Here is a 16099-nt window from a genome sequence, read left to right as displayed (position 1 = left end):
GTGGCCAAAGTATTGGAGTTTCAGCTTCAACATCAGACCTTCCAGTGAACACCCAGAACTGATTTCCTTTAGGATGAACTGGTTGGATCTCCCTGCAGTTCAAGGGACTCTCAAGAGTCTTCTCCAACACCACAGTTCAAAAGCATCAGTGTTTCAGCCCTCAGCTTTCTTTATAGTCCAGCTCTCACATCCATATGTGACTAGTGGAAAAACCATAGCCTTGACTAGACGGACCTTTGTTGGCAAAGTAATGTCTCTGACTTTTAATATGCTGTCTAGGTTGGTCATAACTTTCCTTCTAAGGAGTAAGTGTCTTTTAATTCCATGCCTGCAGTCACCATCTGCAGTGATTTTGGAGCCCTATGCCTTGGTAGGAACTTTAAATCTTGGTGAGGAGGAGAGACTGATACTCCAGCAATCCTAAAGAACAGACCATGTGTCTTCAGAATGTCAACACAGGTTCTTCCAGAGCTCAGAGCTGGTGCTGAGGGGTGTGCCCTGGGGAGGCTTGCTTTGGGGATGGGGAGAGTGGATGGTGGGACGGGGAGGGCCAGACTGAGGGACTGCCTGATCCTGCAGGTAGATCACGGACAGGTGTTTGAGCAGGTGCATGGAACTGGTGACAGTTTTGGCTGTTGCCCTGAGGACAGTGTGCATCAGCTGAGGACAGACACAGCGGGAGGGACCTGCACTGGGAGAAGTGGACATGCACTTGGCTTTGGAGGACGCCGGACACTGGTTTGAGAGGGTCAGCCAGATCCCTGGGCTCCTTACACTAAGTTCAAGGAGGTGCTTTTAGTGGGCGGCCACGAAGCAAAGAGGCTGGCACTTATCTCTGCCTCCTCCGCTGCAGAGAGGGGCTTTGCCTTAGTTTTTGTACTGAGGTCTAATGTAAGAGGCATTCAACAAATGGCTTCACTACCTAAAACACAGGTTTTCTTTACAAATGAGCTGGTTCTGTTGCTTGCTTGTTTGTATTTTGGCATGTTATGGGGACCAGAAATCGAGGGCACCTTCAAATCAGCCCAGAGGAGCTCCTAAAAGGGATGTGGTTGGCGTCAGCCTTGGGCGAGTTTAGAACCATCACTCGAGGCAAAAGGGTAGGAGGCGAATCAAGGCAGGTAGTCAGATGGAGGCTTGAAGGCTGGTGAAGAAGATCTAGACATTACTTGTTTGGGTTTAGTTGAATCTTTTAAGAAAACTTAGTTTTTCAGGTTCCTGCCTTCCTGGTTCACAAGAAGGCAAAGTGATTGAGAATCTGACTTAGAAGCCGACAGGCCTGACTGAGTTCAGACCCACACTTCATGCTTGGCAGCTCTGCAACTCTGGGCAAGTCACTCAGTCTCTCTGAGCCCCAGTTTCCTCAAATGTAAAATGGAGATGAATTGATAATATCCCACAGGGTTGCCATGACCATTGAGTAAGATAATCCATTCCCTGGAACTGGTATGTGGCTCTTAGGGTAAGTTAATGTCCATGGGTTTGGTTTGGAGTTTAGCATATCAAAGTTCCAAAAAATGTGTATGTTCTATCTTTCCATAATTCTAGGGGTACTTTTTAAAAAAATATTTCAAGAATCTAAACTAAATTTATGTGGAATCTCATGAATTATGACTAAAAATAATAGTTTATTAACCTGCCAGTGAAATATTATACTGAGAATCAGGCAGTACCGTTTGCCTTTTGTTTAAATTGAGCTAAAATTTACATACAGTAAAAGGTATAGATGTTAAGTCAGTAGATTGAATTTTTACAAATTGCGTCCCAGGATAACTAGCACCACAGCTAAGATACAGAATGCTTCCATCATCCCAGAGAGTTCCTTTCTGCCCTTTTCCCGTCAGCTCCTACCCTTATGAGTAACCCCTGTTCTGCGTTCTTCCGTTCTAGGTTCATGTTTGCGTGCTTTTGAGCTTTGCACAGTGGGATCATACAGTACCTGCTGTACTGTGTCTTCGAGTCTTTTAAAGTTCAGTTTTTGAGATTGAGCCAGGTTATTGCTTGTATCTATAGCTGTTTTTTAATTTGCTGAGTAGTATTCTATTGAATGAATCTGAGACACTGTTTCAATATGTTTTAACATAGGAATTGTTTTCCAGTTTGAGGCCATCATGCCTAAGGCTGCTGTGGACATTTTGTTTTAGTGGAGTAAGTTTTCACTTCTCTTGGGTAGATACCTTGAAGTGGACTTCTGGGTCAGAGGGTGGGCATCTGCTTAATCTTGTAGGGGGCTATATCATTTTCTGCTGACACCAGAAAACCTGAGGATTCTGGGTGCTCCAGCATCCTCACCAACATGAAAATGTTTTATTTTTTCATTTTTGGTTGTGCTGGGTTTTGTTGCTTTGCAGGCTTTTCTCTGCTTATGGCGAGTGGAGGCTGCCCTCTAGTTAACGGTGGGCAGGCTTCTCGTTGCAGTGGCTTCTCTTGTTGCTGAGCACAGGCTCTAGGGCATGTGGGCTTCAGTAGCTGGGGCTTCAGGGTGCTAAGGCATAGGTTCATTAGTTGTGGCTCATGGGCTTAGTTGTTCCACAGCATGTGGGATCTTCCCAAATCCGGGATCGAACTTGTGTCCATTGCATTACAAGGCGGATTCTCAACCACTGGACTGCCAGGGAAGCCCCAACACTTGTTCTTGAAGTCTTTTCAGCTTCGCCATTTTGGTTGGTATGTGGAGAACTGTTTCATTTTCCTGATGACTAATGATGTACAGCGTTTCTTTAAAGCCTTGTTGTTGTTGTTCATTTGCTAAGTCATGTTGGACTCTTTGTGACCTCATGGACTGCAGCACGCTAGGCTTTGCTGTCCTTCACTGTCTCCTGGAATTTGCTAAAACTCATGTCCATTGAGTCGGTGATTCGCTCAGCCTTCTTTATGGTCAAACTCTCATGTCCGTACATGACTGCTGGAAAAACCATGAAAGTCGCTCAGCCGTGTCTGACTCTTTATGACCCCATGGACTGTACAATCCATGGAATTCCCCAGACCAGAATACTGGAGTGGGTAGCCTTTTCCTTCTCCAGGGGATCTTCCCAACCCAGGGATCGAACCCAGGTCTCCCGCATTGCAGGCGGATTCTTTATCACCTGAGCCACCAGGGAAGCCCAAGAATACTGGAGTGGGTAGCCTACCTTCTCCAGCGGATCTTCCCAACCCAGGAATCGAACCAGGGTCTTTATCAACTGAGCTATCGGGGGAGCCCACAGCCTTGACTGATCAGGCCTCTGTCAGCAAAGTGACGTCTCTGCCTTAAAGCCTAATGAGCCAGAAGTAGGACCTGTGTAATTTGACCAAGTCAGATTGACTGCCAGGAAGCAGGGAACTCTAGAGTGCTGCTCTCTGTATCCGAGGGAAGGGAATTTGTAACCGAGGAGGCTCTAAGAGAAAGAGGGATCTGTTTTGCACGGATCGCTGTTTCTGAGGCCAGACGGGGCGGGTTGAGAGGTGGGGACTCACTCTGGAGCACTGCCGTGGTGAGTGTCCTCGGGAGTGAATGGTCATGGCAGAGCTTGTCTGAGTGTCACTGCTGAGGGTGAGGGGGTCCTCATAGCGTCTGACAGCTGCCGCGTTGCTGAGGGAGAAGCAGGCTTTACTCGTGGTTGGCTTCATTAAGTGTGGCTGTCCTCCAGACCCGATGCATGATCAGGCTACTTTTACGCTTTTCAGTCTGAACTGATTTTCATCCTTGGAATACCAGACAGGTTTTGATCCTTTTGGCCTTTATCACATACTCACTGACCACTTTATACCTTTTGGGAGGTGTCTGTTCAAGTCTTTCTCCTAGTTTTTAAAAAATTGAGTGTCTTTTGAAAACTGTTATTGATTTGTAGGAGATTTTAAAAATATTTTCTGGATACCAGTTCTTTGTTGGACTAGGGTATTGAAAATATTCTCTTCCAGGATGTGGCTGGCTTTTTCATTTTCTAACAGTATTTGTTTTACCTGAGAGCAAAGTAGGTGAATATATATGTACTGACATGGATTAACAGTGTTTTTTGTTTTTGTTTTTTTGTGAGTGGAAGTGTTTCAGTACAGTCCGATTCCTTGATTTTTTTTTCCCTTTGATAATTTGTGATTTGGGGATTCTGAGAAATAATTGGCAGTCTCTGCCTCAGCTCAGTGAGATTGGTGTGCTCTCCTTGGCCTCCCTCCCCTGTCCCTAGGCTCCAGAAGGTGCCCCCAGGCAAAACGGGGCTCACCTTGCACGTTCCCTGTCCCTCGAGGATCACACCTGCGGTGCCTGGAAGCAGTAACTTCGTGTATCTTGTCCCAGTTTGTACCACGTGGCTGGAGCCCAGGCCCAGGACAGGCCGCAGTGTCCTGGCAGGAAGTGGAGCTCTTTGTTCTGAGTGGTGTGTCCGACGGGTTAAACGCCGGTCGCCATCTCCCGTCCCCCGGCGTCAGTCCTGGTGGCTTTGCCAAGGCACAGCCCCTGCAGGCTGTTGACCAGTTGTCCCAGTGCTGCTTCTGCAGGTTTTGGTGTCGTTACGGTGTGCAGGTAGGCCTGGGAAGAGGTGCAGACCATCCCTCTGTCCACTTCACCTGAAATACTTGTTTAAACTTCTTTTTCCTGGGGCCCAGCTCAGCTCTGGGGGGTCCGGCTTCTGTTTTTAACTGCTTCCCCTAAGGATGTGTGTAGCAGCAGCCAGGCTGCTCAGCTGGGCCTGGAAGGGCTTCCCCTGTGCCTGTCGAGCACTGTGGGTAATTCAGCGTGGGGCGCGGGAAGAAACAGGGTCTCCAAGCCTGAGTCATCTTCACGCCGTGTGGGTGAGGCCGGAAACAACGTGGAAAGTGTCGGGTCATTTGGGGGGTTTGGCTTTTGTCTGCTTTCCTTGCCCCCCACCTGTGCTTATTTGGTTCTTAATATAAGGGACAAAATCCAGTCATTTGGAACTTCTCATTCTTGTGGAGTTAAGTGCTCTCCTGTTATTCACTTGGGTTCTTTCAGGGAGATGTTAGAGAAGCAGGTGTTTGCTGTCTGGTGTCAGAAGATGTCTCAGCTTCGAGAACACCGCTTAGCAGAGAGGATGGTGAGTGGTTCCCCTGGGGAGGTGGCCGGGACGCGCAGGGTCTGCTTCAGGGCTTTGCACCTGGCGCCTTGCCCCTGAGGATGCTGCTAAACCCACACCCATGCTGCAGGGCAACCCGCCTGCAGCCAGGATTCACGAGGCCAGGGCAGGGCCTGGCATCTGTTTCCTTGTCAGTGGAGTCTGCAGATGGTTTCTGGGCCCGCCCAGCTCCTGCACCTCCAGCTCTTCCGCCTTGGTCATCGTTCGTGGCCTGGACTTTTCCTGGCTTCCCTGCCGCCGCCTCTGTGACCCTTCCAATCTCTCCTGCCACAGGCCGTGCTCCACGCAGAGCTGCACCTTCTGCGGAAGTCGTGGTCCACGTGGCGCCAGCAGGCAGCGGCGCACCACCTGGAGCGGCAGCGGCATGCACTGGCCTATGCCCACCACCACCTCGGGCGGCTCAGGGGGGCCTTCTGTGTCTGGAGGGAGGGCGCCCGAGGTCTCAGAACAGAGTGAGTGGCCACTTGTGCTTCAGAAACCCTTCCCGGCTCGGGGCAGCTTTGACTGTGGTGGCAGACTGTTAGCTCTGAGTATCGGCCGGTGGAAGGGTGGGGGAGTGGTTGTGTCAGCCTGGATTCTGGTCTTAAGTCCCAGAAATTCAACTTGAAACAGTCTAAGCAAAACCGGGGCTGCAGTGAGAGGCTTCTGGGGTGCTCGTGGATCTCTGGGTTCAGGAACTCAGCTGGTCAGCAGGGCCTATGGACCTGAGGTCCTGCCCGTCAGCTCCATCCTGCTCCCTGATTGGGGCCACTTGAAGCGCCTGTGGCTGGGGCAGGCTGTGGCAGTTTCACCGCAGCCCATAGTCAGGGACCAGGGCAGACACCCCCGTGTGCCCTGCGGGCGTCATCCTGCCCTGGCTCCTCTTGATCCGCTTTGGCCTCTGAGGGTCGCTCACCTCTCGAACTATGGCCACGTTGAACCTCCTCCTCAGATACCTGTTCCCACATGAACGCAGAGCCCTGTGAATTTGTCCACAAAAATTGGGCTCTATGAGTGCTGTTCTGGGTGGAATGCCCAAACCCTTTGGCAGCTGTTCCCAAAGGGTCTCGATTCCCCTGCATGTTTAAGATCCCCTGGGCAGGGTCTGGGCTGCAGTGGGGTACCCCTCGAGAGGGCCTTCGCAGGGTCTGGGCTGAGCGCCAGCTGTCTCCCCACAGGAGGACGGGCAATGTGCAGGCTGCACAGTTCCACGTGGCGTGGCTTCTGCGCTGGGCCTGGACCAGGTGGCAGGAGGTGAGGCTTTGGCACGGGCGCTGCCCACCTGGGGCTGTGGATGGGTGGAGCCTTGTCAGGGTGACTCAGGACGAACACATGGTCTCCTCCATGGGCCTGCGGAAACCCCCTGCCCCTGAGTGTGTGGGGGAGGCCAGGCGGCAGGTGGAGTGAGTGCCCAGCTGGTTTCATGAGACGACTGGCTCACAGGTCCCTGTTGTGTTAGGTGCCAGGCTGTTCCTCCTGGACGCTCTGAGTCTAAAGTTCCTGGTCTAACGGTTCACAGACGTCCTCTTCAGGGTGAAAAACGTTCACACTGATACTGGTTCACACTGACCCACAGGAGGCGTTTGCCCCATGTCATCCTCACTGCCCCCTAAGAACTGCGTGTTTACAGAGGAGGATGCTGGGCTTGGGGTTAATAACCAGTTTACCCGAGCTCCCCCAAAGCAAGAGTGAACCCGAAGCACGGCCAAGCCCTGCTCAGCCCTGGGCCCGTGGCGGCCGGCTCTCCTCTCCGCAGCGCCGAGCCCTGCGCAGTGCCGAGTGGCAGAAGCTGGCACGCGCCCACCTGCACCACCAGCACAGCTTGCTGCAGGGCGCTGCTGACCGGGGGGCACGAGAGGCCGCCGTCCCCCAGACCTCCTCGGCTGCAGGGAGGGGGCCTCCAAAGGCTTTGCTCCCCTTCCTTGTTCCTCCCGCCCCTCCCGAGGTAGTAATTCCACAAGCCTCAGAGCAAGCCTGGCCAGTGGGTCTTACACCCCTGAGCTAGTTCCCCATCCTTCCCTGGGGGCCGGGGGCCTGGGGGCTGGACTCGCCAGTTGAGGGCATAGCCGGCCCTCTCCCTGTCGCTGGCTGGGCTCCTGGCCGCCCCCTGCCTTCTGTGGTGCCTGCTCCAGGCATCAGGCCGTGCACCTCTGCGGCTGCCCCCGGGCGGGGAGCGCTGCGGCCCGGGCCCTCCAGTCCTCCTGGTTGCCTGCAGGTGTATCAGAGCCGAGTGCGGCGCGTGCTGCAGGAGGCGGCTGCCAGGGAGAGCCAGCACAAGAGGCGGCTGCTGCGGTGAGTCCCTGCGTCCCCAGCACCGCCCAGGGGCCAGGGAGCAGGCTGCAGACCCCGGCAGGTTGGGGGGCCCCGCCCAGGGTCCGGCAGTTGCGCCTGGCCGCCTCCCGCTGCGGAGTGAGGCTTCGGTGTTCAATGCTGGTGCTGTGCACCGCGTGCTGAGCGGGGCCTCGGGGAGGCTCCTGCGCCGTCTCCCGCGTGTCTCGTTCATCTGAGCGCCTCTCCCTGCCCCGTTCAGACCTGCGGGAGGTGCCTCGTCACCGCCACTCTGCTCCCAGGGCCCCGCCCTCACCCACACCCCTGCTCTAGGCCTCTCTCCGGCCTGGGGCCATCTGCATCTCACGCCCGTGGACGCGCTCGCGCCCCTCGGCTCTGCTGGTTTCTCCCCCTGCCTCAGTCTGTTCCGCACCTGCTGTTCCAGGCTGCCCGGGCCCCCCTCCATCTTCCCGTCTGCCTCTCTCATCGTGGATGCATCGCCTGTGTCGTTGTCGTCGCCTGTTGCAGCCCTGAGTTCCCCGTGGCGCCTGAATGCACGAGGCCGCGGGGCCATGGTGCTCCCACGGCACGGCTCAGCCGCGTGCAGGGTGTGCAGTCAACATAAATCGGCATGCAACAGACACGCTAGGGTGTGGGGAGACCTCGGTTCACGACCGAGCTCAAGAGCCTCGCACTGCCCGCCCCCAGGTCACCCTGTCCCCATGTGTGCCCGCAGGCGTGTGTTACGTCGCTGGAGAGAGAACACCGTGGCCCAAGCGGATGAAGCGAAAAAGACATCCTGGGCGGCAGCTCACTACAGAAGGACACTGTGCTCCAAGGTGAGCCCTGTGGGCCAGCTGGTGGCCCGGGGGGTGGGGCTGCTTTCCTGCGAGGGGGCGGCCTGGAAGTAGCTCCAGAGGCGTGAACTGAACAAGGAGCCCGGAACAAGAGACAGCGCCCTTCTGCACACACACAGCTGGGCCGGCAGGCGAGCTTGTTTACTCGTTCATTTTACTGAATTCTGAACCAACATCCATAAAGCAAAGGCAGGGCGTATACTGACTGTGAACCAGCTCTCCCCAGAACCAGGGTTTCCCACACACGTCTCCTCGTATCAGCATGGGATGTACAGCGCAGAGGCCTCCCTGACTCCTGCTGCTCTTCGGCCTCACGGGATTCTTGCCTCAGGGGCTTTCCGTAGAGCATCCGGGAACATGAGGTCATCGGTCACGGTTGGCGGGAATTGGCCGTCACTTGGTGTGACCTGGTTCCACGTGCTGGGGGTGCGTGGCTGTGGGAACGAGTCACATCACGTGACAGGATGCACGTGCCGTGATGGCGGTGGTCCTCGACTCTGGGGCGTTTCAGAAGGCAGCTTGCTGGGAGCTCGGTGCTGGTCCTGACAGCTCTGGGGCCTCCGTGGACGGACAGCAGTTCCACGTGGTCAGGGTCCGGTCTGCTCTCGGGAGCTTACAGGCCAGTGTGAGTGCCCTGCTCTGCTTGGCCCTGGTCAGGGCTCTGCTTGGCCTCGGGGCTCCGAAGGGAGGTGGCCTCTGGGGAGTGGAGCTCGAGACTGGGGGGAGCAGCGGCAGACACCTTCTGTCCTGCTACTGTGATTGCACGTGCGCCTCACGTATGAAAGCGCACGTGACCTGGAGCTTCCACTTAACAAGTAGGATGAGAGCCCGAGTGAGACTTGCCGTCTTCACGACATTGTGTGACATTCAGCTCTTCTGGGCCCATCGCCTGGGATACAGGGCTTCTTGCCAGGGGGCTGGCCATGACGGCCTGGGTCTGTGTGGACAGCGGGCGCTTCCTGGAGCCCATATGAATGCTGTTCACTCCACAAGGAGCCACCCGCAGAGCCGGGGTGACCCCAGGAAGTGGGGACGTGCTGTGACCACACTCTTCTGCTTCTGCCCCTCAGGTCCTGCTTGAGTGGCGGGAGGCAGCATCTGTGCAGGTGTATTACCGAGAGCAGGAGGATGGGGCTCTCAGGGAGGCCCAGCTGGTGCTGAGTAGGGGTAAGTGGGGCCCGGAAGCTAGGTGGTGGTGGTTCAGTCACTCAGTCATGTCTGACTCTTTGCCACCCCATGGACTACCAGGCTTCCCTGTCCTTCACCGTCTCCTAGAGCTTGGCTCAAACTCATGTCCATTGAGTCAGTGAGGTCATCCAACCATCTCATTCTCTGTCATCCCCTTCTCCTCCTGCCTTCAGTCTTAGTATCAGGGCCTTTTCTGATGAGTTGGCTCTTTACAACAGGTGGTCAAAATATTGAAGCTTCAGTTTCAGCATCAGTGCTTCCAATTAATATTCATGACTGATTTCCTTTAGGGTGGACTGTTTGGATCTCTTGCAGTCCAGGGGACTCTTAAGAGTCTTTTCCAATACCATGGTTCAAAAGCATCAGTTCTTTGGCACTCAGCCTTCTTTATGGTCCAATTCTTCACATCCATACATGACTACTGGAAAAAACATAGCTTTGACTATATGAACCTTTGTTGGCAAAGTGATGTCTCTACTTTTTAATAACACTGTCTAGGTTTGTCATAGCTTTTCTTCCAGGGAGCAAACATCTTTTAATTTCATGGCTGCAGTCACCATCTGCAGTGATTTTGGAGCCCAAGTAAATAAAATTTGTCACTGTTTCCACTCTTTGCCCATCTATTTGCTATGAAATGATAGGGCCAGATGCCATGATCTTCATTTTTTGAACATTGAGTTTTAAGCCAGCTTTTCACTCTCTTCTTTCACCTTCATCAAGAAGCTCTTCAGTTCCTTTTGGCTTTCTGTCATAAGGGTGGTGTCATCTGCATATCTGAGGTTATTGATATTCTTCCAGCAATCTTAATTCCAGCTTGTGCTTCATGCAGCCTGGCTTTTTGCATCAGGTACTCTGCATATAAGTTAAATAAGCAGGTGACAATATACAGCCTAAAAGTATTCCTTTCCCAGTTTTGAACCAGTCCATTGTCCCATGTCTGGTTCTAACTGTTGCTTCTTGACCTGCAGACAGGTTTCATAGGAGGCAGGTAAGGTGATCTGGTATTCCCATCTCTTTAAGAGTTTTTCACAGTTTGCTGTGATCCACACAATGAAAGGTGTTAGCGTAGTCAGTGAAGCAGAAGTAGATGTTTTTCTGGAATTCTCGTTTTTTCTATGATCCGGCGAATGTTGGCAGCTTGATCTCTCGTTCCTCTGCCTTTTCTAAATCCAGCTCGAACATCTGGAAGTTCACGGTTCATACTGTTGAAGCCTGAATTGGAGAATTTTGAGCAGTACTTTGCTAGCATGTGAAATGAGTGCAGTTGTGCGGTAGTTTGAGCATTCTTTGGCATTGCCCTTCTTTGGGATTGGAGTGAAAACTGACCTTTTCCAGTCCTGTGGCCACGGCTGAGTTTTCTGAATTTGCTGGCATATTGAGTGCAGCACTTTCACAGCATCATCTTTTAGGATTTGAATGAGCTCATCTGGAATTCCATCCCCTCCACTAGCTTTGTTCATAGTGATGCTTCCTAAGGCCCACTCAGCCTGGGCTGCTGAGCCTTGGTTTCCTCCCACTGCCTCAAGCCCAGCAGCTTCTTGGAGGCGGCTCTGCGAGGGTCTTGGCACGCCTGCGGTCGCTGTGCACGGGCTTATGGCTCGGGTTGGGTGGGGGCCCAGCGATCAATAGACCTGGTTCCTGTCAGGGTGTGTGCAGCCTCGGAAGGTGGCCAGAGCTGTCCTCACGGAGTGGCCATGTCCACACCCAGGTTCTCCACCCTGAATTTCACTGTTGCCTACTGGTCCATAAGGGCTTCCCAGGTGGCGCTAGTGGTAAAGAACCTACCAGTGCTGGAGACATAAGAGACACAGGTTCGATCCCTGGGTTGGGAAGATCCCCTAGAGGAGGGCTTGGAAACCCACTGCAGTATTCTTGCCTGGAGAATCCCATGGACAGCGGAGCCTGGCGGGCTACAGTCCATGGGGTCGCAGAGTCAGACACGACTGAAGCAACTTAGCACGCACAGCACTAGTGGTCCACACGCGTCCTCCGCAAGAGCTGACTGACTCCGATCTGTCTCAGGCCGTCTCAGGACCTGGTTTTGGCGCTGGCGGGACCGAAGCCGGAGGGCTGCCCAGCAGAGGGTGCAGATGGAGCAGGCAGTGCAGCATTACTGCCAGAAGCTGCTGCAGGAGGCCCTGGCCCGGTGGAAGGCGCACCATCGGGGCTGCGTGAGGAAGAGGGTGAGGCAACGGGCAACTCCACGAGCTCCCCAACGCAGCTGGGCTGTCTGGGCCGGGAGACCGCATTCTGGCGAGGAGAGGTCTTCCCTGAAGCGCTGCCAGCAGCCAGTGTGGATGGTGGTGGCCGGGGTCCTGCGGGCACAAGGCTGCCTTTCTGGTTGTCGAGTGAAGACTGGGGAAGCGGCCTCGGGAGCCTGTCCCCCGGGTGGACGGTGGCTCAGCAGAGAACCCGTTCAGTCTGAACCACACCTGTTAGCACTGGGTGAAGTGCAGAGCCATCGGGACTCTCCGTCTGTGCAGTAGGCCCTTGGCTTCATCCAGGACAACTCCTGCTGGTGGGAGGAGGTGCCAGTGGGCCTGGAGCCCGCGCCGCCCCCGGGGGCTCTGGGTGTGTGTACCTTCTGGCCCAGGGCACACGGCCCACTGCGTGCTCTCTCCCCAGCTGCGGCAGAGGCAGGCCGCTCGACTCCTGGCCCAGACGCTCAGCCGGGCCTGCTTCCACCAGTGGAAACGGCAGGTGGGCGCCCTGGAGAAGCCCTCTCCCAGCCCTCCTGCTCCCTCCTGGGCCTGCCTCCAGTTCATGTTGGTTTCACCCTCTTCCTGGGCTTCCCAACACTGCCAGCCCCGCCAGCCACTGCCCAGCATTGCCAGCTTCCTTCCCTGGGAACCTGTCTAAGGCCAGGTCCATTCCTGCGGTGTCCCGTTGAAAACACATCAGGGTAACATGTAGAAATTGATTGGAAACGCACTTTAGGTCTTTACTGAGGCTTTGCTAAGACACCGGGTGGACTGTGTGCTGTGTCCCGCTCGGCGGCCCTTCAGGGGTCAGGTCCCTTTCCTCCCCAGAGCCCCAAGCGCTGCCCTCCTGCCCTGCTCCTGCTCCTGACCCTGGAGCCCGGAGCTCCTGGACATGGTTCTTTCCCAAGGGGCTTCCTTGATCCTCGGCCTCAGAGCAGGCAGGGCCGGACCCAGCTGGAGAGGGATCTGAGGGTGACTGGGGCCGCGTGCGGGGGTCTCCCTGAAGGGGACACTGCCTTTCTGGCTCTAGCTGGTGGACAGGAGGCAAGAGCGGCAGCACACGGCGCGGGGCCTGTGGTTCTGGGCCTTCTCCCTGCAGGCGAAGGTAACGGGCTCCCCATCCCAGCAGAGGCCACAGCTGGCGGGAGGGGGGCCTCAGTAGGACGGCTGGGCCTCACCTCTCCTCTCCCTGGAGGCCTGGGCCGCCTGGCGGGGCTTCGTGCAGGAGAGGAGGAGGAAGAAGGCGCGGGAGGAGCAGGCGGTGCAGGCCTACCACCAGCAGCTCCTCAGGGAGGGCGTCGAGCGCCTCCTGCGCTTTGCGGCGGGCATGAAGGCCTTCCGGCAGCAGCTGCACGCCCAGCAGCAGGTGCAGGTGGGTCTGGGGTGTCCCCACCCCCAGCCCCGTGGGCAGCGGGCGGGCCCAGCACCAGCTGACCGGAGGCCGGTTGCAGGCGGCCCACAGTCTCCACCGCGCGGTGCGTCGCTGTGCCACGCTCTGGAAACGGAAGGCGCTGGGCCGGGGCGGGGAGCCGCAGCCCCCTGTGTCCACCGAGCCCAGCCGAAGAGTGACGTTTGAGCGTCCCCTTCCCAGCCACGTTGCTGCCGGCGCTGGCGATGCCCCCCTGGAGACCAGGAGACCACCAGCTCCTCGGGGGCTTTGGGGAGCCTTGGACGGCCTGGCGTCAGCCCCCGGGGAGCCCCAGCTCCTGGGGCTGTGAGTAGCCCATCCCTCACGGCGTCCTCCTCGCTTCCTCCTGGGCAGAGCTTGGACAGTACAGGACGGACACGGGGCTCCAGGGTCACAGCCGAGCCACTGGGGGCCCGCCCTGCAGCAGAATCCTGCCCCCGCTTCTCTGGGGCCCTCACCGGGGGGCTCGGCCGCTGTTCCTCCCAGATGGGCCCCCTGGCAGCCCCTCCCCGCCAGGCCTGTAGTCTCCCCACTCCTCCCGTCACAGCCAGGAGACGGTGCCCTCTGGGGCACCCCGGCCCTGCAGGCTGTGCTGCTGCAGCCTCCGCGCCTGGCTCCCGTGAGACGGCGTGGGTGGGGCGCCCGCAGGCAGCAGGCTCCTGGAGTTACTCTTCAGGGAGGCACCTGCGGCGAGAGCCTTCCTCACCTGACCTCCAGTCTCCCCGAGAGAGTTCAGGGGTCGGGCTGGATGACTGCGCCCACAAGGTCCCAGGCCCTGGGCAGCCTGGAGAAACGGCTCGTTTCTTCCCAGCAGTGCTGCCCGCTGGGCACGGAAGCAGCCACGACGCCCAAGCTTCCTGGTGGAGCCCTTGCAGAGCCAGGCGCCCCTGGGGCGCGGCCCCCTCAGCAGGCGGGGGTAGGCACTGGTCTGGGGCCGTGGGGCCTGGCCCCCTTTCCTTCCCGCTCCTCTGGGGCACTGCCTGATGGGCTCCTGCCGCTCCGCCGCTCAGGTCCGAGGCCCTGTGGGAGCGCGGCCTACACCAGGTCCGGCCAGTGGGCCCCGCCCGGTCAGCGCTGGACCCAAGCGGCCCCCTGCCACGTGCCCCCAGCCTGAAGCCGCCATCCACGGCACACCCGGGCCCAGAGCTGCTGCCCCTGTCCTCGTTTGCGCCACGTGGGGCCCACGTCCCCATTCGGGTAAGACCCCCGGGCCTGTCCTGGGTCCGGCCTTTGCTGCTTTCTCGCGTGCTCGGTGCTGTAGCCAGAGCTGTGCCCGCTGCTTCGGGAGACGCACCCAGTGTAGGGGCCACTGTCCTGGGGACACAGCAGGGAATGGCCCCCGAGGCCCCTGCTTGTGACGCCTACACGGAGGTGGAGACGAAAGAAAACCCCACACGCAGAGAGAGGCAGAGGCTGTGGACCATGGAGGGTCATGCAGGCCTCGGGGAGAAGCTGGACTTTAGGTGAACAAGAGGCTGTGGACGCGGGTCCAGCAGAAGGTGCTGCTGGCTGGGACACGGTGCATGGACGCCATGGGAGGCAGAGCAGGCAGGGCTTGCTCTGATGGGTTTGCTGAGAGGAAGGGAAGGAGTCCAGCATGGCTTCTGGGTTTCCAGCCTGAACAACTCCGGGCATAATGAGTTCTTTTACTGTGAGAGGGAAGATGTGGCTGGGGACCCAGGTGAAGCATGGAGTGAGTCCTCACTGTCAGGTTTGTGATAAAGCAACAGATTGAGCCTGGCCTCCAGGAATGAGGTCAGGGCTGCAGATCAAAGTTGACAGCTGGCAGCACAGGTTGGAGGTAACCTCCCGAGAACTGAAGGGGTTACAGGGAGGAGGGGTTGCAACTCTGGGGCCTGTGACGTGAGCGTCAAGGAGTCGGGACGGGGAAGTGAGGAGCCCGAGTGTGCCCTGGGCTGGCCCCGCAGGAGCTAGTGCCCGAAGGGTTGCGACCTGAGTCAGGCTGGGGAGAGGGTGGGAGCATCGCGTCCCTCCAGGGGCCGGCGTCACCAGGAGGGAGGGGAGGAGGGCTGGAGCACCAGCGTTCTTGCCAGGGCAAAGGACGGTCGACGGTCATCGTCGGAAGAGGTGAAAGCTCGGTAGAGCTGGCAGCGGCTGCTCTGGTGGTGGGGGCCCTCTGGTGGGGTCGGGTGTGGAAGTAAGAGGGCAAGGCCAGGTGAGCTGGCCCCGGCAGGCGTGGGGAACCCTGGCTCCCCACCTTCCTCCCACTTCCCTGATCAATGGTCATCTTTCCCTTGCAGCTGTCAGCCCAGCCGATGACCCCTGGGCTTCCGTCCCAGATCCCTTTGTCCCTGGCCGGTGTCCCCAGCCCCCATCTGCTCCTTCCTGGGGACTTTGAGGGCACCAGGCCTGGGCCTGGCTCTGACCCTGAAGCTGTGTACCGGGGGCCTGTCAGCACCTCAAGAGGGGGCGCCCCTCCCGGCAGCTCGGCTCATCCTGCACTGAGCCAGGAGGCTGGCCGAAATCAAGCCTCTTCTGTGGGCAGTGGCCACAGCAACCTGGAGGCTGAGCTTGAGGGCATCCGGCAGCAGCTGCAGGACTACCAGGCCACGAGGCAGAACCTCAGGTGAGACCTCGGCACTGCTGCAGCCCCACCCAGGGGCCTGACCCGCTCAGTCCAGCTCCTTCAGGTCCAGGGTGGTCTCACCTTCAGGGACCTGAGGGTGTAATGCTCAGAAGAGCTGAGCAGAACTTTACACCCAGCTGTGGCCCCTGGAAGCCGGTGGTCTGCCCAGCACATGTGACTCAAGTGGGAGGGTGCCCTGCGCGTGCCCTCCGGGTGCACAGCCAGCCTCCCCCACGCCCAGGGGAAGGAAGGGCTTGGGTCCCCCAAGGCCTGCTCTGCACAGGCCGCGGACGGTGGGATAGCCTTTCTGCCTCTGCCCCCAGCAACCCCAGCGGCTGTGCTTGTCCCCCAGCTGCAGGCTCTGCCTGGGCAAAGCCGGGCAGCAGGTGCCTTACGCCCTCAGGTCCTGCCAGCGGCAAGCGCACAGCCTGAGGCGGTGGCTAGAGCTGAGCAGGGAGGAGCCCCAGCCTGAGGACCAGGAAGCTGAGCAGCAGGTTGAGGAGGAGCTTCGGAAGGTGAGGCGCGGGCGGCCAGGAGGGCTC

At 57.7% G+C, this 16099-nt stretch overlaps 1 protein-coding gene across 12 annotated transcripts in view; it reads left to right on the top strand.

The window, feature by feature from the left end:
• The window catches only part of SFI1 (SFI1 centrin binding protein), an 81072-nt gene that overhangs the window by 64799 nt on the left and 174 nt on the right, over window positions 1-16099 (top strand). For 6 of the 12 annotated variants that reach the window (XM_065904887.1, XM_065904895.1, XM_065904892.1 and 3 more), the window contains 15 exons: window positions 4949-5030; window positions 5343-5521; window positions 6227-6302; window positions 7264-7340; window positions 8053-8155; window positions 9244-9340; window positions 11384-11544; window positions 11987-12061; window positions 12593-12667; window positions 12758-12934; window positions 13014-13276; window positions 13782-13886; window positions 13981-14167; window positions 15232-15557; window positions 15910-16072. In XM_065904887.1, coding sequence (XP_065760959.1) covers window positions 4949-5030; window positions 5343-5521; window positions 6227-6302; window positions 7264-7340; window positions 8053-8155; window positions 9244-9340; window positions 11384-11544; window positions 11987-12061; window positions 12593-12667; window positions 12758-12934; window positions 13014-13276; window positions 13782-13886; window positions 13981-14167; window positions 15232-15557; window positions 15910-16072 — 2146 coding nt within the window. Of the gene's footprint in view, window positions 1-4948; window positions 5031-5342; window positions 5522-6226; window positions 6303-7263; window positions 7341-8052; window positions 8156-9243; window positions 9341-11383; window positions 11545-11986; window positions 12062-12592; window positions 12668-12757; window positions 12935-13013; window positions 13277-13781; window positions 13887-13980; window positions 14168-15231; window positions 15558-15909; window positions 16073-16099 lie in introns of those variants that run through there. The other 6 variants (XM_065904889.1, XM_065904890.1, XM_065904893.1 and 3 more) reach the window with 6 other exon arrangements.

The sequence above is a fragment of the Muntiacus reevesi genome, chromosome 13 (assembly GCF_963930625.1).
Source record: "Muntiacus reevesi chromosome 13, mMunRee1.1, whole genome shotgun sequence".
In the NCBI taxonomy this organism is placed as follows: domain Eukaryota; kingdom Metazoa; phylum Chordata; class Mammalia; order Artiodactyla; family Cervidae; genus Muntiacus; species Muntiacus reevesi.
This window is presented reverse-complemented; position numbering and strand designations above follow the sequence as displayed.